The sequence below is a fragment of the Papio anubis genome, chromosome 6 (assembly GCF_008728515.1).
Source record: "Papio anubis isolate 15944 chromosome 6, Panubis1.0, whole genome shotgun sequence".
Taxonomy (NCBI): domain Eukaryota; kingdom Metazoa; phylum Chordata; class Mammalia; order Primates; family Cercopithecidae; genus Papio; species Papio anubis.
Window position 1 is genome coordinate 5,271,842 of NC_044981.1, and position 25,063 is coordinate 5,296,904.

General features: G+C 38.7%; 1 protein-coding gene across 12 annotated transcripts in view; it reads left to right on the top strand.

Annotated features, from left to right (window-relative positions):
• FARS2 (phenylalanyl-tRNA synthetase 2, mitochondrial) overlaps positions 1 to 25,063 on the top strand; it is a 514,316-nt gene that overhangs the window by 105,781 nt on the left and 383,472 nt on the right. For all 12 annotated transcript variants that reach the window (XR_002521280.2, XM_003897004.4, XM_003897003.4 and 9 more), the window contains one exon: positions 13,023 to 13,655. Coding sequence is in view for 11 of the 12 variants with exons in the window: in XM_003897004.4 (XP_003897053.1) it covers positions 13,044 to 13,655 (612 nt within the window). In the remaining variant the exon portion in view is untranslated. The remainder of the gene's footprint in view (positions 1 to 13,022; positions 13,656 to 25,063) is intronic.

Genomic DNA, 25,063 nt, shown 5'->3' on the forward strand with positions numbered 1-25,063 from the left:
TTTTCCATTTTTGAATTTACTTCTATTTTCATATTTTTTATTTTATTTTGCTTCCCTTTCCTGTTTGAACCCAAAGGATAATTTTACTTTTTTTAAGTTTTTTTTTTTTTTTGAGACAGAGTCTCACTGTGTCACCCAGGCATGATCTCAACTCACTGCAACCTCCGCCTGCTGGGTTCAAGCAGTTCTCCTGCCTCAGCCTCCTGAGTAGCTGGGATGACAGGTGCGTGCCACCATGCCCGGCTAATTTTTTTGTATTTTTAGTAAAGATGGAGTTTCACCATGCTGGCCAGGCTGGTCTTGATCTCCTGAACTTGTGATTCACCCGCCTTTGCCTCCCAAAGTGCTGGGATTACAGGTGTGAGCCACTGTGCCCAGCCTTTTTAGATTTTTAATGCTGTTTTCTGAGCAGTGGTCATAATATTCATACACACACACACACACACACACGGACACACATGCACACACACAGTATAACATGCACAAAGTTAGAAGGTCATATGGTAAAACATAAATTTCTTTCCCTGCTCTCTCCCAGCCACATCATTGTCTTCCTTGGAGACACCTACTATTATCAATTTCTTGATATACACTCAATCCAGTATTATTCATGAATTCCGTGCTTGTGAATTTGCCTGCTCTCTAAAATCAGTTTGTAACCTCAAAATCAGCACTTGAGGCGCTTTCATGGGCATTTTCAGAGATGTGCACAACAGGGGGAATAAATCTGACTTGCCTGATGCACACATTCCCAGCTGAGGTCGAACATGGTGATGTTCTGCCTTGTTCAGCTCTCAAACAAGTGTAAACAAGTGTCCTTTTCATGGTCTATGTAGTGTCACATTTCACACTTTTTTGTGCTGTTTATTGTGATTTTGCTGTTTAAAAGTGGTGAGACTGGGCCGGGCGCTGTGGCTTATGCCTATAATTGTAGCAGTTTGGGAGGCCGAGGTGGGAGGATCACTTGAGGCCAGGAGTTCGAGACCAGCCTGGCCAATGTGTGAAACCTCACCTCTACTAAGAATACAAAAAGTTAGCCGGGTGTGGTGGTGCACGCCTGTAATCCTGGCTACTCAGGAGGGTGAGGCACAAGAATCGCTTGAACCTGGGAGGTAGAGGGTTGCAGTGAGCTGAGATCGTGCCATTGTACTCCAGCTTGGGCGACAGAACGAGACTCTGTCAAATGATAGATAGATAGATTAGATAGATTAGACAGATAGACCTGACCGAAGTGCTGTATAGTGTCTCTAAGTACAGGAAGGCTGTGATATGCCTTACAGAGAAAACATGTATGTTAAGAGCTTCATTTAGGTATGAGTTATAATGCTATTGGCTGTGAGTGCAATGTTAATGAGTCAATAATATGTATTAAATGTTTTAAACAGAAACACACATAAGACAAGACTATGTATTGATTAGTTGACAAAAACGTGACCAGAGGCTCGCAGGAAACCAACTGTATATTTCCCCTTGGAGCAGCGCTTCACTGTTTGCTAATTCAGTGGTCATAGCAACTTTATAGACTATGCTGCAGATAAGAAGAATGGATGGCATATGTATTATTTCTTATATGCTTTGCAGTTTCAACTAAATGATTTCACGTATTGCTAATCCTTACAACAGACCTACAAAGGTTATAGAGAAGTGGAGGGCTGTGTGTGTGTGTGTGTGTGTGTGTATATATATATATATATATATATTTTTTTTTTTTAAACGGGAATTTTAGCAGAGAGCACAGTATGATGGGGCTGTTTGGGGTTAATGGAACTCTGATATGTAGGCCTGAATTCTACTCTTCTAGCAGTCTTGCCACTATGTTCAGGATATGACTTACCATGCATAGAACAGCCTACTCTGAATTATAAAATAAAAAGTTGTTTGATGTCCGTCTTTTCGAAGGACTTGCTAAATGAACTTCAGTGCTGTGCTTTAGTTTTTCAACTACTTTGTCACTAGATCCACTATGGAGAGAAAATGGAGCTTTGGAAATGTCACTGTGAGGTAAATAAATGGTATCTTTTCTTAGCTAAACAATGATTTGGAAATTTATAACATAAATGTTCATAATGGGTTTACTCCGTTTGATTTGGCAAAACATTCGTTTTAAAGACAGACATATTGTCCAAAACATTGTCTGAAGCAACTTGAGGACATACTGTCCCTGTCCTCAAGTTGCTTAAGATCTGACAGATGGACTAGCATCCTAACTGGTAAGTTTAGTGAGTGTTTTGTGTGCCACAAATGAAGTGTGTACAGAAGACAATTGGGAAGAGAGAAGAGATGGCTCAGTTCTCCCCGAGGAGAGCATATAGGATAAATTATGGTTTGCATAGAAGTAAAACATTTCTGGAATTATAGATCATGTTAGTGGGAAGATGTGTTTTGACTTAAAAATAAATTTTATCAAGAACTTACTAGGACTACATCTATTGAAAAATGCAAGGTAGGCTAATATTCCTTAGGAGAGGGCAGGCAATGGAAATAGCAGGGGTGGACTGGAACCAGGTAGGAGTCAGGTGAACCTGGTTTGAATCCTGGTGCTGCCACTTAAGTACTTTTGGTCAGTTGGCATGATTTTCACAGATTAATGTTTGTCTTTCATAGTGGTGTTATGAGAATTAAAAGAAAGAAGTAATAAAAGGCTTCAGAGAGAAGATGATGCTCCTTTACCATTTGTAGGTAGAGAAATATTTCAGGCTGTTAGACTCTACTTACTAATTGTGAGTGTGAAGACTGACGAAACCTTTGTGTAATTGCTGCACTACAGTCAAGAGCAAGGAGTTTATATGCATTGACTTCATTTAGAGAATCTTATAAATAATCAGTTTATTTAGAATATTTAGGAGAGAAGAATTTTTAACCTGGAGGCTATTTCTTCTGTAGCACAGTAATGTTTTCAGTTGCTTAAAATAGTTTTTAATATGCAGTTTAGAGAGTTGATTTAAAAAAAACTTTAATTTTACTTGCCATAACTGTTCTGCTTGCTAAATTATTTGTGGGAGAAAACTTGATTCTTTTTCATTAGCTGAATATTTTTAATTTTAAAACTGTTATATATATGTACATAGTAAGATTATTATAAAATTCTTTTAAATGCTGAATATCATGGATAATTAATTATGCCAACATTCCTGAAATATGGAATATGTAGAACTATAGTTTGGTTAATACCATTTTTTAAAAACAAAAATAAATGATTTTGTTGAGATGCTAAAAAACATGAGGGGTGATTTAGATATTTTTGTGTGTGAGAGAGAGAGAAAGCGAGAGTATGTATTGTGCTTTTTCTATTTATTGAGAGGAATTTTTTTCCCTGCTATGTTTCAGAAAGCATTTGTACAAGTGGATATTGGTAACGTGAACTTAATTTTAACTGAATATATTTTTAAAAGTTAAAAACAATAGCAAAAGAAGGATTGGGAATCACTACAATTCCAAATACAATGACATCTTTAGATGCTTATCTTCAGATTAATTTTGTAGTGTCTTTGGTCTGTAGTCATTCTCTTATGTATTCATTTAATTACAGATTTTAACCTTTTGACTTAGGATAGCAAAACAGATTTCTCTTGGAACTAAGTACTATGATTTGTGTCTAAAAAAAAAAACTTTTAAAAGTTGTATTTTTCCATTTGTTTTTGTCACAAGATATGTTTCTCACAAGTATAGAAGTTTCCAGTGCGACAGAACACCTTCAAATCTCTCATTCTTGAACATATGGCATTTATTAGCAAAGAATAGTATTGATAGTCATTTCTCAACTGAATTACAGTGATGAAAATATATCTTTCTTTCTTTTTTTTTTTTTTTTTTTTTGAGATGGAGGCTTGCTCTGTCACCCAGGCTGGAGTACAGTGGCGCAATCTCGGTTCACTGCAACCTCTGCCTTCCGGGTTCAAGCTATTCTTCTGCCTCAGCCTCCCCAGTAGCTGGAATTACAGGTGTGTGCGACTGTGCCTGGCTCATTTTTATATTTTTAGTACAGGCGGGGTTTTGCCCTGTTGGCCAGGCTGTTCTCAAACTCCTAACCTCAAGGTGATCCACCCACCTAGGCCTCCCAAAGTGCTGGCATTACAGGCTTGAGGCATTGTGCCTGGCCAAGATATCTCTTCTTAATGGGGAAGATGGCATTGTATATTGAGATAATAATTGTTTTAGAATTGCTTCCCTCACTACTTTTTTTCCCCATTAGACTTAATTTTTTAAATAGACATTGTCTGCACAAAAGATAGCTATTACAAAAAAGACTGAAATGTCAAAGGATTTCTTGGGCTGTCTGATCCGTATGCCCTGGCACTGTCTCTCTTAAGGCTTGCCCTCCTTGTGCAGTTGCCAAGTGCTTGCATAATTGTCTTGACAAATGGCATACTCATTAATATTGTGTTGGGCCTTTGCCAACCCATGGAAGCCATGTGCCCCGGGCAGTGAAATCCAGTGCCAAGCTCTTGCTGATGGTTATAAACCATGCCTTAAATACATTGTTGAGACCAATGATAGATAAGTAAATAGTCATTTGACCTAAAAATACTTATATTTATCCATGGAAGCCAAGCGCATTTGTGAATGGTAAGGGGCTGCTGGGGTTCTGAACTGTAGACACTCTCGTGTGAGGGAGCTGCATCTTCCTCCCTTGAGGGCTCCTCTTTTGTCACTTACTAGCTCCAGAATCAATCAGAAAAACATGCCCTGATGAACCATCACAGAAAAGAGGTTATCTGCTTCTTCAAGGCTGTTAAAGTGCCCAGTCTAGAAGCAGTGTCATTGTATCAGGGTCTGCAGTCATTTCTAGAATTAGGTACACCAAATTCTCTGAAAATTAATATTTGAGTCTAAATGGATGAAACTCAAGAAAAGGGTGTGAGATGCTCTCATTACAACTGTATAGTAACATTTTCTCCTAGGCATTTCGTGTTACTTCAAATTAATGATTTTAAAATGCACTGTTCATTTGGCCTTATATTGGTTGAATGGTACTATGCAACTCGCTTTTCTTAAGCTCACTGGAAACAATTGTAGCAGTGTGGTATGAGAGCCATTCATTCATTTTTTTTCATTCATTCATTCATGGAAGGAGCACTTTCTTTGGGCACTTACTTCCTGTGCCTGACCATCTTATAGAAACAATCAAATGAATAGCTCCTGCCCTCAAAGTCTTATTTTCTAGTGGGAGAGGTACACATGTCTGCAGGTAAGTACTGCCTGGGTCATTTGGCATGAAAAATGTATTTCCATTTTAAATATCCAGCTTATTTATAATGATTTCAACAAAGCTAATGGGAGATAGGTTTCCCCAGTGCCCAGTTAGTTCCAGAATTTGTAGACCCAGCATGTTCTGTTCTTCTACACATCCAAGCTGGCTTCCTGGTGATTTTATTATTTGCGTATTACACAAAGTCCCTCTAAGAATAACCCCCAAGTATTCTCCAAGGTAGATATCTAGACAATGTGTGACCTTGTCCCTGATAATTGATTTCATTTGCATGTGAACTTTAAAAAATTTTTATCCTCCCTCTCAGAAAGAAGGTCTGGATAGGGTAACCGGGATCAGGAGCTGAGCTTGTACAGTTTAAAATTTATCATGTTATGTTAGTAGAAGGAGAATGTTCTGAATTTAGAAAAATTCATGCCAGTATTCAAGACATTTTTAGCAAAACAGACAAGATCAGGCTAGAGAATGCTTATATTACCTGAACCAACTAAGAGCACAGTTGAAACTCGGTCAGATAGGACAATGGTTTTAAAGTTTAATTTAAAATAGAATGAATGTCTATTTAGAATATTTGGAAATATTAATACATAAAATAGAAAATAAGTACCAGGGATAATTGCTATGAAATCTTCTGGCTAGTTCTTCTCATGGTTTCTAAATATCATATGCATGTGTTTATAGGTAGATATATATTTATAGAGTTAAGATCATACCATACATATAATTTTATATCCTATTTATCACTTTATATAGTTATATCATCAAAACTCTTTGCAACCATTATATTTAATGACTGCATAATATTTTATTTTATGGTTCTCCGGTAATTTGCTTAATCATTCCCTTGTTGTGGGACATTTATGTGATGTATTTATTTTTTTCTATTATAAATAATACTGTAATGAAACCTCTTTGTGTTTAATTTCTGTCTTCATTTACATTATTTCCTCGTGATAAGTTCCTAGAAGGGTAATTACCCTGTCAAAGGGTATGAACAGTTTTAAGTCTCTTGATAGTGCTGAATCGCTTTCTAGAAATGTTGCGCCAATAACACCCTCGTGAGTAATACAGGAAATGGCCTGCTTATAGCCCTTCTCTTTTTGTTCATACTAGTCAGCAGGAACCAAAGCATTCTCTTGACTTGCCTTTCTATCAGTAAAAGTGAATGGAATTTGGCCATTTTCCCACCGCTATTTAGTAGAATAAAATGTGTAACTGTGTTGACTGAACCAAGCTTCGTTTTTTCTTGATAGAAATTGTGTGAGTATTGCATCTGGTGGTTATGGATTGTGCTTGCACACTTTTGTATAGTGGTGACCGTATATGGGTTATGCTTGCTCACCATTGGCTATTTCCCTTAAGCTAATAATGCTTTAGGGAAATGATCAGTCCAATACAATTTGCATGCTGCTTAATGTTTTCTTTACACAGAAGAATGAGGGAGGTTGAAAGGACTGTTGAAACCATTATAAAACTCATTCATTCTAACAATAAACATTTATTCAGTATTTTACTAGTTGTTGTCACTGTGCCGCTTTATAGTGATAAAGAAAGCTTACAGCATTCTACATGTGTCCAAAATGAAAAACAAGCGAAAGAATTCAAATGTGATCCATGACCATGTAACAGATGCTTCAGATACCTTTTGAAATGTTACTTCTTAGAGCAGTCTTGTAGAGAAGTGGACTTGACCACCATGCCCACTGTTTGGACATTCCGGGCAGCTGTATCCCAATAGTAATGATAGAAATAATAATAATACTGATAATAGCTGCCATTTAGTGAGGACCTGTTATATTCCTTCAAGATACTGTGTTATGTTTTTTACCTTCATTGTTATTTAATACTCTTACTGCCATTGCAAGGTATATGTTATTTTCACGCTGAGAAATATAGGGAAAGTAAGATTCAGAGAGAGAGAGCGAGAGTTCTCCTAGTTCATCCTTGTTGTCACAAATCACAGGATTTACTTCTAAAGGCTGAATGATATTCTGTTGTGTACATACATCACATTTTCTTTATGCACTCATCTGTTGATGGACAGTTAGGTTGATCCCATATCTTGGCCATTGTGAATAATGCTGCAGTGAACAAGGGGGTGCAGTGAACAAGGTGACATACAGATTTCATTTCCTATGTTATATATGCAGAAGTGGTATTGCTGGATCATATAGTAACAGTTCTATTTTTTAATTTTTTTGAACCTCCATACTATTTCCCATATGTGGTTATACTCATCTAAATTCCCACCAACAGTGTACAATGGTTCCTTTTTCTCCACATCCCCAGCTACACTTACCATTTCTCTTTTTGGTAATAGTCATTCTAAACAGGTGTGAAGTGGTATCTCATTGTGCTTTTGATTTGCATTTCTCTGATGACTAGTGATTTTGAGGATTTTTTTCACATACCTGTTGGCCATTTATATGTCTTCTTTTGAGAAATGTTTATTCAGATCCTTTGCCCCTCTTCTTTTCTTTTTTCTTTTTTTTTTTTTTGTTGAGACGGAGTCTCTCTCTGTCGCCCAGGCTGGAGGGCAGTGGCGCGATCTCGGCTCACTGCAAGCTCCGCCTCCCGGGTTCACACCATTCTCCTGCCTCAGCCTCCCGAGTAGCTGAGACTACAGGCGCCCGCCACCGCGCCCGAGTAATTTTTTGTATTTTTAGTAGAGAAAATACCGTGTTAGCCAGGATGGTCTCGATCTCCTGCCCTTGTGATCCGCCCACCTTGGCCTTCCAAAGTGCTGGGGTTACAGGCGTGAGCCACCGCGCCCGGCCCGTTTGCCCATTTTTAAGTTATTTGCTTTCTTGCTGTTGAGTTGCGTGAGTTCCTTATATATTTTGGACATTGACTTTTTCCCGGATATATGGCTTGTAAATACTTTTTCCCATTCTGTGAGTTGTCTCTTCACTCTATTGAGTTTTTAAATAGTTATTTACTGCCCCTACCAAAGCGGCGGGCTTCTTTGTTTTGTGTGACCTTGCTGACCAATTTCCTTCCATTCTTTTCTTTTTCTTCCTATTCTGTTCTTCTAGCGTCTTCCACCCAGCGCCAGATGTGGTGCTGGATTCCGGGCATACAGTGATAAATATGAGAGACGGAGAGGGGAGAAAGAGTATGTGTGTATATATGTGTGTGACTGTGTGCTCTTCTCTCAAGAACCACACAGTCTAGTAGGAATACAGACAACAGCAGGTAGTAATAATACGGCACGCTAAACTTGCACATTGAGTGGTATTCGGGTTCAGAAAAGGCCCCTGTTTCCTTCTAGATGTCTTTTCCCCTGACTTCTGTGCTGTGACATCCTTTATGTCCCCTCTGTCTTACTCCTTACATCCCCTTCCCTTCAATGTGCTAAGTTCCAAGTATTCTTCTATCTTTTGCCCACTTCTATCTTGCTCTTAGCCTCCCGTGGATTCTTATATATGCTTGTGATATTAACTCTTCCATCTATGCAAATTACCTCCAAGGTCTACATTTCCAGGACTAATGTCTTACCTCCTTTCCAAACTATAATATTACAGAAATTGTAATGTGGCTATCTCATTCATACTGAACTTCCGTTTGTCCAAATCTGTTTCCCTCTACAAAAGATGATCTGGACAAACAACGAAAACCCATTCTGAGTTCTCTGTATCAGTGAATGACTTTATTAGTTCATCCATTACCTGATCTCTTGAAATCTCTGGGTCACTTTTAACTCTGAATTCAGCTCATCTTATCTGTTAAACACTGAGCAATGAGTTAATTAGCTGATGAACACAGTCTAGTGTAATCTTTTCATTATGAGGTAGGTATTATTTTTCTCTGTTTTACAGATGAGGACCTTGAGGGCCAGAAAGGTTAAATAATGTTTTTAAGGATGATACACGGCAGCTAAGAGGTCAACTTAGGATCAAACCAACATTGGCATCTCTGCGAAGTCTGGCCTGTTGCCCATTATACTGTGTTTTCTCTTCTTATAGTTGGTCTGATTGTTTCTTTTGTACCAGTGCTAACATACTTGATGTCCACATTTGTATTCTTGCTCCTTTTTTGTGACTTTATAATCTACATATATTTGTGAGTAGGAAGATTTTATTAATAATGTGAAAAATTTTTCAGTAGGTTAAGCTAAAACAGGGCTCAGCAAACTCTTTCTATAACAGACCAGATAGTGAGTATTTGGGCATTGTGGGCCACACAGTCTCTGTAGCAGCTATTCAATCTTACCTTGATAGCAAGAAAGCCACTGCAGATGATAAATCAACAAATGGCTGTTGCTGTGTTCCAACAAGCTTTATTTGCAAAAACAGACTATGGGCAAGGCACAATGGCTTATGCTTGTAATCCCAGCACTTTGGGAGGCTGAGGTGGGCAGCTCACTTGAGCCGGGAGTTTGAGACCCGCCTGGGCAACATGGCGAAACCTCATCTCTACAAAAAATACAAAAGTTAGCCGGGTGTAGTGGCTTGGACCTGTAATCCTAGCTATCTCTGGGGCAGGGAGCCACTGGAGCCTGAGACAGGAGGATCACGTGAGTCTGGGAGGTCGATGCTCCAGTAAGCCATGATCATCCCACCGCACTCCAGTCTGGGTGACAGAGTGAGACCCTGTCTCAAAAACAAAAAAAAGCCAAAGCCAAAAAAAAAAAAAAAAAGCCCAAACAGACGACTGTGGGCAGATTTGGCCCTTAGGTCTGTAGTTAAATACTTATTTCATTTTTGCCATCTAAACTAATGTGTTTTATTGGATTTACTTATTCATGCATTTATGTATTTAAAAACACATTGATATATAATCTCAATTAGATAAAATAGAAGTTAAGGGAGGTCATTGCGGAGATATCATTTGAACTTAATCTTGGACGTTTGATTGAGAAATAATACTTTTTTTTTTTTTTTTTTGGTCAGGCAGGGTCTCACTCTGTCACCCAAGCTGGAGTGCAGTGGTGCGATCCTGGTTCACTGAAGCCTGAACTCCTGGGTTCATGCAGTCCTCCTGCCTTAGCTCCCCAGTGGCTGGGACTGCAGGTGTGTGCCACCATACCCGGCTAATTTATTAAAGAATTTTTTTTTTCTCTAGAGACAGGGTCTTGCCATGTTGCCCAGGCTGCTCTCAAACTCTTGGGCTTAAGTGATCCTTTCGCCTTGGCTTTCCGGAGCGTTAGGATCATAGGTGTGAGCCACCACACCCTACTGAGAAATGCACTTGACCCCTGGACAACATGGGGGCTTTGGGGGCACTGATTACCCTCCCTCAGTCAGTTGAAAATTCCTGTATACCTTTGACTTCCCCCAAACTTAACTACTAATTGTTAACTGGAGGCTTTACTGATAACATAAACAGTTGATTAACACATATTTTATATGTTACAGGCATTATATACTGTATTTTTACAATAAACTAGAGAAAAGAAAATGGTATTAAGAAAATCATGAGGAGAGAAAATATATTTACTATTTATTAAGTGGAAGTAGATCATCCTAAAGATCTTCATTCTTATCTTCACGTTGAGTAGGCTGAGGAGGGAGAGGAGGGATTGGTCTTGCCTCCTCAGGGCTGGCAGAGGTAGAAGAGATAGAGGAGGTGGCAGGGGAGGCAGGAGGGGCAGTCGCACTCAGTGTAACTGTTATTGAAAAGAATCTGCGTGTAAGTGGATCCTCACAGTTCAATCCATGTTGTTTGAGGGTCAGCTATATTTGAATTGCCAAGAATTCTGAACTGTGTCTCATGGCTAGCTAGGCATATGAATTTATGCTAGTTACGTGATCTTTTTGAGCTTTATATTCTTTGTTGGTAAAGTGGTATGTACAATACCTACATCACAGAACTGTTGAAGGATCAAATGGAAGAACAGTGTGTTAATAGAAGTATGAACGTCGTTGGTCTTATCCTCCTGGGTCTCTTATGTATTTCCAGATGATATATTTCTTATAGAGAAATTTGATAGAGGTGGGAGGAAAGGAAGTCACTTCTCAGATAGAAGTGGGAAGGCTCTCCTAGTCATCCCTTTCCCTCTGTTAGAGATGGTAATAGAGGACAAATACTTTTCTGGGTGGGGTGAATGACAGTGAAGAAGGTAAGCAGGGCTGAGCAGATAGATAGAAGGCCTGAAAACGAGGGCAAGAACCTCAAACTTTCATCGGGAAGCTGGGGACTGTGTGAGGAGAGCAAGGAAGGGACACGAGGCTGGGGCGCATCCCTGGGAATGGAACCTAAGTGTGGGTTTGGATGTGTGAAGAGCAGGAAACTGGGAAGGAAAAGCATCGACAACAGCGCACAAGTAACTGCATCAGAAGCACCTTTCCCAGAACAATTCTCAAGTGATGACAGTCTCAGACAAAGGTGCTGTGCACGGCTTCTAAGAAGCAATCACACGCAAGCACAGCCCTTCAACTTGAAGCTAGATGTCCTCAGTTCTAATTTGGAGTCAGGTGGATTGTGTTGTCCAGGGACAGACTGTGCCTTTGATAGTGACTTGGAACAATATAATTCTCTCCTAATGCAGCTTCATATCATGAAGTTACATATTTTCTTGGTATAATTGCACGGCCCTTGCAGTAAAACAGCCACGTAGTTGTATGCTTTAAAGTAGCCCAGTAGGGAAGAATTCCACATTTTAGAAGATGGATTTTTATAATTGAAGTTTGTGAACATAAATTATTTGTGAACATTGGGAAGTGACATCTCAAGACTCTCCTTATTGGGATCCCTGAGTGAGTTCATCACGGGCTTCTGTGGGAGTGGGAAGAAGACACCGTGTGAGTGGTCCACAGCCCTTTGCGATTGTCTTACTGAACTCTTCCACTAGCTTAGAGTTTCGCTGTTACACTTAGGTCTTTCTTACCTCATCCGTGACTTGAACCGCCTATACTAGATGACAGCTGAGGTGACTTTCAGCTGTAAAGTTTGGTGATTTTATTAAATTCTAGGCATTTTAGTTACTTAAAAATCTAGGTCAGTGCTCTGTCTTCTGGCTGCTCTGTCCCTCTCCCCCAACAAGTTTAGTCCTGTTTCTGGTTAATTGTGGGTGTGTAGTAGAAATCTGCTGTTTTGCCAAAGGTGTAATTGAGAAGGCGCCACAAAGGTATGAAGTTTAAGTGACCAGATGGGAGAAGACTTGCGTTTACAGCTGTCCATTGATATAGGCTACCACTTTGTATAACATTTCCTTAGATTTTCTATTTTATTTTTAAAATATTAAAGTTAACCACCATCTAAAGTGGTGTATTTTATTTAAAACTTTTTAAAAAAATTAGTAGTATCCCTTTGTGATCTAGTGAAGTAATCCAGAAGTTATGCTATGTCAGAGATAAAGAGAACTTCTAATGATTGGTAGAAATGTGAAGGATGGCTCTTCTAATCTCTTCTCTTCCACTCTCCTTCAGAGGCCTCTATCGAATCATTTGCTTCCTTTATTAGTGGGACCCATAGTAGGGTCCAATTAAATGCTGTATTTTAGGGGATCCCTCTAAAGGTTTTTGGCTCTATAATGTAGAGGTTGTCACATTTAAAGTTTTTTTCCACATCACAAGTTCAGGACATGATAACATAATAAATGAGGTTTTGTACAAAGCCAAGGATCTGAATGACAAAGGAAGGACAACTAGAGATTAGGGATCTAAAAGTGACTTCCAAGAACCTTCTGATTTAGTGCATTAAGTATCACGCATCTGTTAGGTTTCTTTAATTGGCTCTTTCAGCTGTGTGGAGGTCATAGTGGGGGAGACATGCCAGTATGACAAGTGGCAGCTGGTGGGAGACACAAAGAACAGACTTGCTTTCCACAGAGTGACACCTGACTTGTGCTTTGCCTGTGTGCTCTTTCCAGAACCCGTGAGAAGTTTCTACAATGATGGGCTCAGCTCTCAGGAGAGGTGCCCATGCCTATGTCTACCTGGTGAGCAAGGCCAGTCACATCTCCAGGGGCCATCAGCACCAGGCCTGGGGATCGAGACCTGCTGCAGCAGAGTGTGCTGCCCAGAGAGCCCCAGGCAGTGTGGTGGAGCTGCTGGGCACATCCTACCCTCAGGACGACTACAGCAACCTCACCCGGAAGGTCCTCACCAGAGTTGGCAGGAACCTGCACAACCAGCAGCACCACCCTCTGTGGCTGATCAAGGAGAGGGTGAAGGAGCACTTCTACGAGCAGTACGTGGGCCGCTTCGGGACCCCGTTGTTCTCAGTCTACGACAGCCTTTCTCCAGTGGTCACGACCTGGCAGAACTTTGACAGCCTGCTCATCCCAGCCGACCACCCCAGCAGGAAGAAGGGGGACAACTATTACCTGAATCGGACTCACATGCTGAGAGCGCACACGTCTGCACATCAGTGGGACTTGCTGCACGCGGGGCTAGATGCCTTCCTGGTGGTGGGTGATGTCTACAGGCGTGACCAGATCGACTCCCAGCACTACCCTATTTTCCACCAGCTGGAGGCCGTGCGGCTCTTCTCCAAACATGAGGTGAGTCTTGTGATGTTTCTCATGGCTGAGGATGTCATAGACGTTTTATGTTGAGGTCACTAACATTTAGCTCAATGAGACCAGTATAGTCATCCTTGCTTGCCTTATTTTGCCTTAGTGAATCATCCATACTTAATGACAGCTTGTGTATAGGTGTGCCTCCATATTTTTTGACTGATTTCTTGTGTAACTACAGAAATTGAAAAGCCTTAGTTTTCAGTTGTCTGTCCTTATCCTTTCTCTCAATACTGACCCACCTTTCTCTGGGTTACTTCTTATGAATGGAGAATAGTCTGTGGCTCAAATTCACCTTTAATCCAGGATGGCTGAAGGTGCAACTTGGAAACCTGTGATCAGGTCATTCTTAGTTCTGTTAGGAGAAGTAAATTATATTTTCATGCTGTTAGAGAGAAATGAATTTCTAGGTACCTTAGGGGCCTGACGATTTATTGGCTTGGACTGTAAACTGTGTCTTGTCCCCAGGCACTTTCCTCACCCTCCCTGGCTTTGCATGTTGCTGTGGGATGTCTTAATTGCTGTGGGATGTCTTAATTGCTGCTATTCTTGAAGTATATGTTAGGATGCATGGAGCCTTTTCCTAACTCCTTGCATCTGTTAGATGTTATCCTAATACGTTGTGTGCATCTTTTTTTTTTTTCTTTTTTTTTTTTTTCAAATTATGAAATCCCTACAAGCTTGATTCCATTTCCTAAAAACTTGCCATACCACTTATCCTTCACTCATGTTTTAAAAACCGTCTCTGTTTTTATATAAGAAACAGATGCATTAAACTAACACAGGGTGTATTTCATTTTACCTCCTTAGCAATGTCCCTTCCAGACATGTTCATTGGAACAGGGGGAATTATTATTGTCACAAAACTCTCTCCTGCCATGTAAGCTAAATGAGTTATTAATATGAAAACAAATAGTATAGCATCCTTAGGCTAATAGGTAACCATTGTTTTGTTGTATTCTGTAAGTCATATAGCAGGAGATAACTGAACAGGACTGCCCTCCCCTTCTCTTCTTTTTCTTTCTGTTTGCCTCTGGATGTGCTATTATTTTGTGACTGTGATAATGCAGTAATAGGTTAGCCTTACACAGAAAGGCCATCCATGCTGGATCTCAGGGGATCTTAAATGAGCATTCTCACTACTTGGAATAGCTGACTGTTTTCCAAGTTAGGAAAAATAATGATTAATAAGGATATAGATTTATTAGGGAACTAAAATGAGATGAACAAAGACAGGTCAAAATCTGGGAAATATGTCCAAGTGAAGGGATGTCATTTAAAATTAATGTGCAAGAGTAGCTGTGGTGCCAGTAATATGATGTCCAGGTCACAGTAGCAGACAGGTGCTCAGCCCAGCTTACCTCATTAAAGAGATAAGAAAGGACCGTGCGCCCTGATTTGTAAGCCTGCGTGCCATGAAAGAGGCAATGAAGGCCGCCAGGCACTTCTAGCATTTTAATGGAGGGAAAATCAAGGCTGCCACAGACGATGGGAAGTAGGAAGTGGATAGGAAATTAGCCTTCACCTTGTTTCATATTTGTTTTGGGTCCAGTCCAATTTTAGCACAAATTACTAATCTAAACTGATAATGCTACTGTATATTCTGCATGTAGTTAAAAAATTATGCTCATGTGTATGTATGTATCTAATCTTCTTATATAAGGTGCATCTGTGTTCATTGCTTCATTTACTCCTCTTAATAAAAATCTCGCAAGGTAGATCATTTTGACTTCAGCCATGAGGAATGAGGTCCCAGAAGGTTTAGTGACTTACCCAAAGTTGCTGCAGCAGTTAGTAACATGGCTAGAGCTGGAACTCAGCTCTTCTGAATTCATTGCCTATTTTTCTATATTCTGCTTTTTTTCATGACACTCCTTTGTATGTGGGGCCTGCTTATGACCGAAAGGGGAGTTTTGGTTCCAAGAATGGTATGGAGAGTGGAGTCAGAAGGTTGTGGTATTTTCTGAATTCCTAAACTCAACTAAAGTGTTGGTACTAATTCTGACCTAATCTTAACTCTAAACAAATTGTTTTTTCCTCTTTCAGTTTATTCCCCTGTGAATAGGAGTTTTAGACTTAATAATAATTTTACAGAGACAATTTTAAACATTTTATTGTTATGTTTTAAGGTATTTTTTATCGGGAGAACCCGCTGGTTACGTGGGTTCTTTTCTGTTTCCTAAATGTCTCGGCTGGTTTGAGAAATAAAGGGAAGGAGCTCAAGAGAGAGAAATTTAAAGCTGGGTGTCGGGGCGGCGGGGGGCTTGGGGGAGACATCACATGTAGGCAGGATCCCTGATGTTCCCCGAGCCTTAAACCAGCAAGTTTTTATTAGCGATTTTCAAAAGGAGAGGGAGTGCACGAATAGAATGTGGGTCACAGAGATCACATGCTTCACAAGCTAATAAAATACCACAAAGCAAGTGGAGGCAGGGCGAGATCACAGGACCACAGGATGGGGCGAAATTAAAATTGCTAATGAAGTTTCAGGCACGCTTTGTCATTGATAACATCAGGAAACAGTTTGAGAGCAGATAACCTGTCTGACCACAATTTATTAGGTGGGAATTTTCCTCGTCCTAATAAGCCTGGGAGCCCTACAGAAGACCGGGGGCTTATTTCATCCCTTCAGCTTAGACCATAAAAGACAGCAGGCCTTAAAGGGGCCCTCTGTAAACCTACCCTCAGGGCGCATTCTCTTTCTCAGGGATGTTCCTTGCTGAGAAAAAGAATTCAGTGATATTTCTCCTATTTGCTTTAGAAAGAGGAGAAATACGGCTCTGTTCTGTCCGGCTCACTGGCGGCCAGAAGTCTTATCTCTGGCGTTCCCTGAACACTGCTGTTATCCTGCTCTTTTTTCAAGATGCCCAGATTTCATATTGTTCAAACACACATGCTCTACAAACAATTTGTGCAGTTGACACAATTATCACAGGGTCCTGAGGCGACTTATATCCTCCTCAGCTTGCGAAGAAGATGACGGGATTAGGAGATTAAAGTAAAGACAGACATAGGAAATCACAAGGGTATGGATTGGGGAAGTGATAAGTGTCCCTCAGATCTTCACAATTTATGTTCAGAGATTGCAGTAAAGACAAGCGTAAGAAGTTATAAAAGTATTAATTTGGGGAACTAATAAATGTCCATGAAACCTTCACAATTTATGTTCTTCTGCTGCGGCTTCAGCCGGTCCCTCCATTCAGGGTCCCTGACTTCCCACACAATTTTTGTTGTTTGATCTTTGTAATTGCTACTTTCATCACTATAATGTGTATTTCAGCAAGAAGAAAAGTAAATACGGAGGGGCAGGGTAAAAAAAACCAAAAACCAATGATAAGTATAGAAATGGATGAATCACAGGCCGGGCGCGGTGGCTCAAGCCTGTAATCCCAGCACTTTGGGAGGCCGAGACGGGCGGATCACGAGGTCAGGAGATCGAGACCATCCTGGCTAACACGGTGAAACCCCGTCTCTACTAAAAAATACAAAAAACTAGCCAGGCGTGGTGGCGGCGCCTGTAGTTCCAGCTACTCGGGAGGCTGAGGCAGGAGAATGGCGGGAACCCGGGAGGCGGAGCTTGCAGTGAGCTGAGATCCGGCCACTGCACTCCAGCCTGGGTGACAGAGCGAGACTCCGTCTGCAAAAAAAAAAAAAAAAAAAAAAAGAAATGGATGAATCACAATAATCTATACACTTAGCTATCAATTGTGGGGAAAAAACCTTTTGTATTTTGAAAAATGGTAAAATGAAAACTCTAGTGAACAAATAGATATTGAAAGTCTGCTAAGGCTCTTGTCATATTTGGGGATAGGTTAAAATTATTGAGTAACTTCAGACTTCTTTGGAAAAAAATTAGATTACAGTACAATGTATGCATTGTAAACGGAGTAGAAAAGGAGGAATGTAGAGCATAATCTCAATCAAACAGACATTAGGAAAAAGGAATGAAAAAAAGTATGGTAAATAGAAACCCCAAATTAAGGATGTAGATATAAGTCCAAATACATCAGTATTCACGAATTTAAATAGGTTAAACTTACTAATTTAAGACACACATTATCAGATTGGATATTTTTCAGTTAGAGAAACCTGAAACAAAACCACACCAGAGGGTGAAAATAAGGGGCAGGAAAAAGATATGTCAAGCAAATAGTTACCAAAAGAAAGTTGGTATAGCAATATTAATATTATGTAAAATAAAATTTATGAAAAAGTGGTAAACAGTAACAGAGAGGGATAATTCCTCAATCAGGAAACTTTATGAATTAAGAATTTTAATGTATTCAACATCATAGGCTTAGTACATAAAGCAAAACTGAAGAATTAAAAGTTAAGTTTGACGAATTTATAACCATGTTAGAAGATTTTAAGTGACCTCAGTCAGAAACCAATGGGTTATGAAAATAAAACGTATAAAGATACAGACAATCGGAAAAGATGGTTGACAAGCTTGATTTATATTTATTTTTAAAATTTGGCTGCCATAAACAGATATACACACACATACACAATTATATATGTATATGTGTATAAACACACATGCAGACCCATGCACACACATGGAGTTTTATATGCAAATATCAGAACTGTATAGTCATATGGATTTCTAAAAATTACTTATGCATGACTAATTGACAGTCAAAGTCTAAACAAATGTCAAAGGATCAACAACAGAAATAGAACTTTGCCTTCCTGACTTCAATGTAGTTTATGTAGAAAGCAATAAGAAAGTATAGTAAAAATGTTCCATATTCTCAGAAATTTAAAAATATACAAGTATAGATTCATGGGTTAAAGAGAAATATTAGCAATAAATTGCAAATTGCTTATCACGGATGAGCAATGAAAATACTTTGAACTGCTCCAATGTGGGGAACCATAATCACTTCCTTATGGAGAAACTTGATAGTCCCCACCTAAGCCATAGGATCACAGTTAACATTAGAAAAACAAAACCGATGGTGTTAGCTAAAGGGGTATTGGTCGCACCTTTAGCTTTAGATAAGCTTATTTTAAAAATTGAAAATGGAAATCATCAAATTAAGTGTTCAATTTATGATGCTAAAAATGACTCTATTACAAAAAAATGTGGAAGGGAGGTGGGTGTATAGTTTTTGAATATCCCCAAATCTTACCAAATTGATAGAGCAACTAGAATAGCAAAATCAAAAACCACAGACAGCATCTACGACACAACTAGGTGACAAGTTCTCCCTAAATCCTCACAAACGCATGGGAAGTCATAACGAACAGCTAGAAGGTCTGCACTGTATCAGAAACAGGTAGTATAGGGACACAGCAGTACCTGAGAGAAAAGGAGAGCTTCCTTAGGGGTCTCTTGGAGAACAAACTTCCCACAGGTAGATTTACTGGAGAGATTCCAGTATCACTGTTCATCAGTGACTACTAACGTCACAAACAGAGGGGCAACCACACTTAACGAGTCTCCTGAAGGAAGGAAACAATACCAACTATACAGTCTCCCCCAGAATGTTGGACTTGAGTCTGATGAATTCTCTAGACCCAACTACCGTATTTGTAGGACATCTTTAGGCTGTGGGAAATTGTGTAGCAGGTCTGCTGGAGATGTGATCTGCAGAATGAAATAAATAGAGGACCCAAAAGTAAGTGCTAGGAAACATTTAACCAATGCTAAGGGTTTAGAAATGTTTATGCCATTGTATTCAAGCACATTATTAGTGGACTTCTTTTGTTGAATAGTGTGTGGATGGGTTCAAGCGTCCTTAAATACTCTTGATGGGTTGAGTGTGCCTAGTCTATGTAGTAGCAGTAGGCCCCTGTATCAGTTTGTGATCCATGGGAAATCTAAAACTATTCCTTTACTGTGGCTTGAGAAGCACTGCTCTATGGGATAAATGACCCAATTTCTTCAAATAGTTGCAAGAAAAATAAAAAGGGATGGAAATGATACCTGTAGATTAAAAGAAAGATCAATCAGTCACAATGTGTAGATCCTATCTATTTTTAAAGAAAAAAAAAAACCCATGACATTTGAGACTGCTGGAAATTTGAGCACTAACTGAATATTTGAAATTGAGTTCTTTTTTCTTTTTATTTTTTAGGTGTGATAAATGGTATTGTATTTTTATGAAGTCATTTTCTTTTAGAGATACATATTGAAATACCTAAGGGCAAAATGATCTGATGTCTGTGATGTTCTTCAAAATAATGTGGGAAGGTGGATTAGGCATTTGGAGATAGATGTAAGAGGATTAATAATTGTTAATTATTGAAACTGGGCGTTGGATGCAGAGAAATCATCATGCCTTCTATTTGTGCATACGTTTGAAAATTTCCAAATAAAAGGCTAAGGGAAAAGACTGAAGGAAAACACTGGGATCCGTCAGTCAGTCAAAAACACTGGCTGAGTATGTACTGTGATTCAAGACTGTAAGAAGATATCAGACAGTCATGAGATTGTCTCTGCTTTCATGGGGAAGACAACTATTAATATAAAAAAAGAATGCAGGATAAATTAAAGATAAAAGCATACATTACATGTAATAGAAAACTGAAAGCAATTAACTCTAAAATTAATAGCCTTTCCTCAATCAGCCTCAGATGATTTTACACAAGTTTTTACCAAATCATGAATTACTTGTACAGTCTGTTTCAAAGCATAGAAAAAGAGAGTCCTATCAAGCTCATTTTATGAGGTTAGACATGTTAATATCCCAACTAGATAAGAAAGAAAACTTTTGAAGTTTCATCGTTATGAACATAGATTATTCTTTTTTTAATGAACAGATATAGAATTATTAAATGAAATATTTGAAAATTCAATTCATTGATTTATTGTATCCTACCACATTATTATTGTACATACATTACATTGTACTGTATTAACTGATACAAGGAGAAAAAGCATGTGACCATCTCAATAGATGTAGAAAAATACTTTGATTGCATTTAATGTCTCCTGACATTGAAAAAGCATTTCATGACATCAATGACTCATGATAAAAACTTAGCAAATTAGAAATAGAAGGAAACTTCCTTGACTTTATAAATGAAATCCATGAAGCACTTACAGCAAACATAATTAATGGTGAATCATTCTAAACATTTCTATCCAAATTAGGCACAATTCAGGATTCCTTGCTATTACTGTTCGTCATTATGTGGTAAATTCTAGCTTATGCAGTTAGCCAGAAAGAGAAATAGAAGGCATAAGCATTGGAAAACATGGATAAAACTGCTTTATTTGTAGATGATTTAATGATTTACCTAGAAAAAAATAGAATATACAGATCGACTATTAGAACTAATAAGACAATTCAACAAAGTTGGGTTGGATTCAAAGACAATATAGAAAAATTAATGTTTTTATTCATAAGTAAGAACCAATTAGAAAATGTAATAACACATTTTATTTGTAGTATCAACTAAAATATTTCAGTACCTAGGTATAAATCTTGCGTCAGATGTTTGAGATATTTATGGATAAATTTATTAAATATTGTTAAAAGGCACAGAAGAACACAAGGAGAGATTTACCATATTTGGCGATTGATAGATAGGAAAACAATATCATGAAGACGACAATTCATGCAAAATTAATCTACAAATCCAGTACAAATCCAACCAAAAGTTTCACTGGATATTTTGGAAAAATTGAAGGACTAATCTTAAAATTTATAGAAAGAGCCCCAGGTATTAAGACTTATACTTGTGTAGTTGCAAAGATAGTTTAGTAATGGCACAAGGTTAATTGGGTAGAGAACGTTGAAACAGCTCTACTTCATATTTGAGAACTTATAAAGTATAAGTGATATTATATAAGTGGGAGGTGATGGATTCTACATTAATTGTTCTGAGACAATCATCTCTATAGGAAAACAATGGATCTCTCTACCTCACATTAAATCCATCAAATGGATGGATTAATAATTCATTTGTGAAAAGAAATCTTTAAAACTTTCTGAAGAAAATATAGGAGATTATCATTTTTACTTTGATAGAATATAATATCGTAAACATCAGAATTCTTAAACAAGAAAAATCCTTAAGGGAAAGAAGTGCTAAAGTTGGCTACATTGTTAAAACAGCTGCCTAATAAAAGTCTCCATAATCAAAGTTATGAGACATTTCTGCGTGCTAGGTGGAGATGTTTGCTATGTTGTCAGACAGTTTCCTACTGGATTCTTTTTTTCATCCTGAGACTTTCTTTTACATGATCACTACCAATCTTCTGTCAATCTTTTGACACTGCTCTCTCTTCTGAAAATGCATATAGGTGATGAGTACACATGTTTGAGCTTTTACTATTCTTTAAACATGTCATACTCGTATACTTTTACGTGTATGATTTATTGTGTAAGAAGAAGGCACATGGACCAGCTTTATCAATAAACAAGAAAATGCAAATTAAAACAACCAAATATTATTTCAAACTCAGCAGATTAGCAAAATTTAATAGTCCTTACAATACCAAAGGCCTAGAGGAACTGTCCATCTTATGTCCTTCTCTTGGGAGTGTATGTAGTTACTGCCACGTTGGAGGGTAATTTGGTAGTTTCCAATGAAAACAAAAATTGTATGCTATGTGTTTTGGCATTTTTTCTTTAAGTGTTAAAAAGTCTCAAATACCCATCAAGAGGAGCAAGGATAAATAAAATGGGGTCTGTTTTTATATTGAATACTTTATAGCAATGAACGTAAACAGTCTAGAGGTACTTGTGTCAATATGGATGGGTTTTAATGTAATCTTGATGGAAACAAGTACACCATGAGTGATACTAAACTATCATATCTTTTAAAATGGATATTCAAAATGCATCCGACAACGAAAACATGCCTGAGAACGTGTGTTCTTATGGACTTGCTTATATTCTTTCTCTATCTGTCTTTGTCTGTTTCTCTTTTTCACACACACAAACACAATCTTTCTTTAATCCAGCTAGATAAACACAAAAGTAGATGTGAAAAAATATATGGGAATAATAAACACCAAAATCAAGGTAGTGATTATTTATGATGTGGAAGGAGGGTGAATGAGATCAGGCATCATATCATTCTTTGCAAATGATGCAATATTTTATAATTTTTAGGAGCATAGAAGGATTTTGAGACTTACATGTTTGAGAACCACTGTACTATAGCTTCAAAACGAAATTTTTACAGAACACTTGAGACATTTAGTTTGCAGAGAATGGTGGATTTCAAGTATTTGACAGGCCCACCAGCGGAAGCTCACACAAATCCTGTGTCTATTTAATCTGATTAAAAATATCAGTTGAAACATGCATGTGTAGACCAGTGCTCAGAGAAGTTCCGTTTTCCCACTCTCCCTGGCGGCGCCTTGTCCTGTTTCACCAGGTGCACACTCGTGTGTGGGCCCTGAGGATGGACAGAGGAGTTGTGTGAGAGACAGGCATTCTACAGGTTGTTCTCCAGTCTTGGCGGTGGAGTCTTTGCTTCCTTATTTTGTCTTCATTCCCCTTTGATAACATCTTCTGGGTCCGTTTCTTCCAGGATTTTTCTGTCGTGTACACGCATATGCAGGCAATATTTCCTCCTGAATTTAAGATGATTCATAATGAGCCTTCTTTCCTTCTAGATTGTCTTCATTATTATTTTTTTAAAAAAATTCTAAATGACTCTTGTTTTCTTAAATTTTATATAAGAATGTTTGTATCTGTTTCTTGTCCTTGCTAGTAGTTCTCAAACTTGAGTGTATTCACCAGTCTTGGTCCATGACCAAGTTTTTGTTCATTTTGCAGGAAAATCAAAAATATAAGAGCAATGTACCAATTTTTATAAAGGTAAATTTATTTATTTTAAAGAGCTCCTCTCTGTTCTTGGATGATTTCCTTGCCACTTTCTTCAGTGTTAAAATATAATTTCTCTTACGAAGTGATGGTGATAGTATTTTAAGCATATGCCTGTACTTGGCAAAATAAAGCATTGCCTACCTTCAGTCCCTATAATTTTTTTGAAATTTTTACCAATCTATGAAATATATAACCTTACACCTTAACAAATGAAGGCATAATTGTGGAGAAGTTATAAATATTATATAATTTACAGATATTCACACAGAAACAAAGGGAAATCTTTTTATAAAAAAGATGAGTGAAGGTGTACAGAGAAGTAAGCTTTTTATATAATGTTGACCACAAACCGTTACTGGAATGGCCCTTCATCAAGAGGTGTGTGTTCAGTTCATATACCACCCACCCCTTTCAACATAATCATGCTCATTCGCCATTTCCTCGTGGAGGGGTGCGGGTGAGGGGCGCCTTCCACAGGTGGTGCTCTCGCCCTCGCGATTCCTTCCCATGGGAGTGAGGTACTTCATTGTGAACACCCCTTTGGCAATCTTTGTGGTTCATCCTTGTCAGAAAAAAACACTGTCATTTATCATTAGAAAATCTTACTTTTGCTGCCTTTGATATTCTCTCCCACTTTCCAGATGGTTCATTGGAACCCTCCTGTTCTTGGGCTTCTCTTTCTAAGCTTCCCCACTGTTACTCTTGTAGTGAGCCCATGGTAGTTTCTTTCTTCCTGCTTTCTGCTCCGAATCACTTTTCTGTCTTTCAGTGAGTGACAGGGTTTTATTCTCCGCCGTGTGGTTATTGGGTTTCCTTAATAGCCTCATGTGGAGGGGTTTTGTTGAAGGCATTTTTATTTGGCTTTGACAGATTATAGTCCCCATGTTTCCCTAATCTCTTCTTTAAAATATTTTAGGAAGCATTGTCCCTGTCGAAGACACACTTAAATTGAAACAGCTTTTCCTTTTTAAAATTATTTTTCTCTGCCCACATGTTTACATAGTTCTCTGTCTTGACAGTGAAGTGAGAGGCAACTGGTCACGGCGAGGAGTCCATGGATTTGGGAAATACCCCATTATTGGGGGACAAAGCATGATTTGGAGGACCGTTTGGAGAGAGAGACCCCTTTTTCTGTGGCACAGGGCTTCTGCAGATAATTAGTCCTTGGCTATGACAAGATAGAAACTGTTAGGCTCTTAGCCTGAGATCCATCACTGCCTTGTAACAGTCTTGCCCATGACCCTTACTGGGCTTTCAGCAACTCACTGCCTTGAAATGTTAGTTTGTGTGAGCCTGGGGTCTCCAGCTGGTTAGTCAGCTCCGTAAAGGGGCCACTCTATCTTTCTTTGTGCCTCATATTTCTAACCCTGGATTCTGCACAGAACAGCAATGGCTCTCTCTTTCTGAACTGCCAACTTCCACTGCAAAAGATGACAGCTAGCACTGTTAACTGCATGGCAGCTCACCTGTTTGCTTTTCCGGTTGGGTATTCTCAGCTGTAAGAGCACACGTGTCAGTTAGGGTCCAACTCTGATACAGAAATCACACAGTAACTTGATCAAGGAAGCATAATGTAAAGAATTAGAAACTTCAACACAG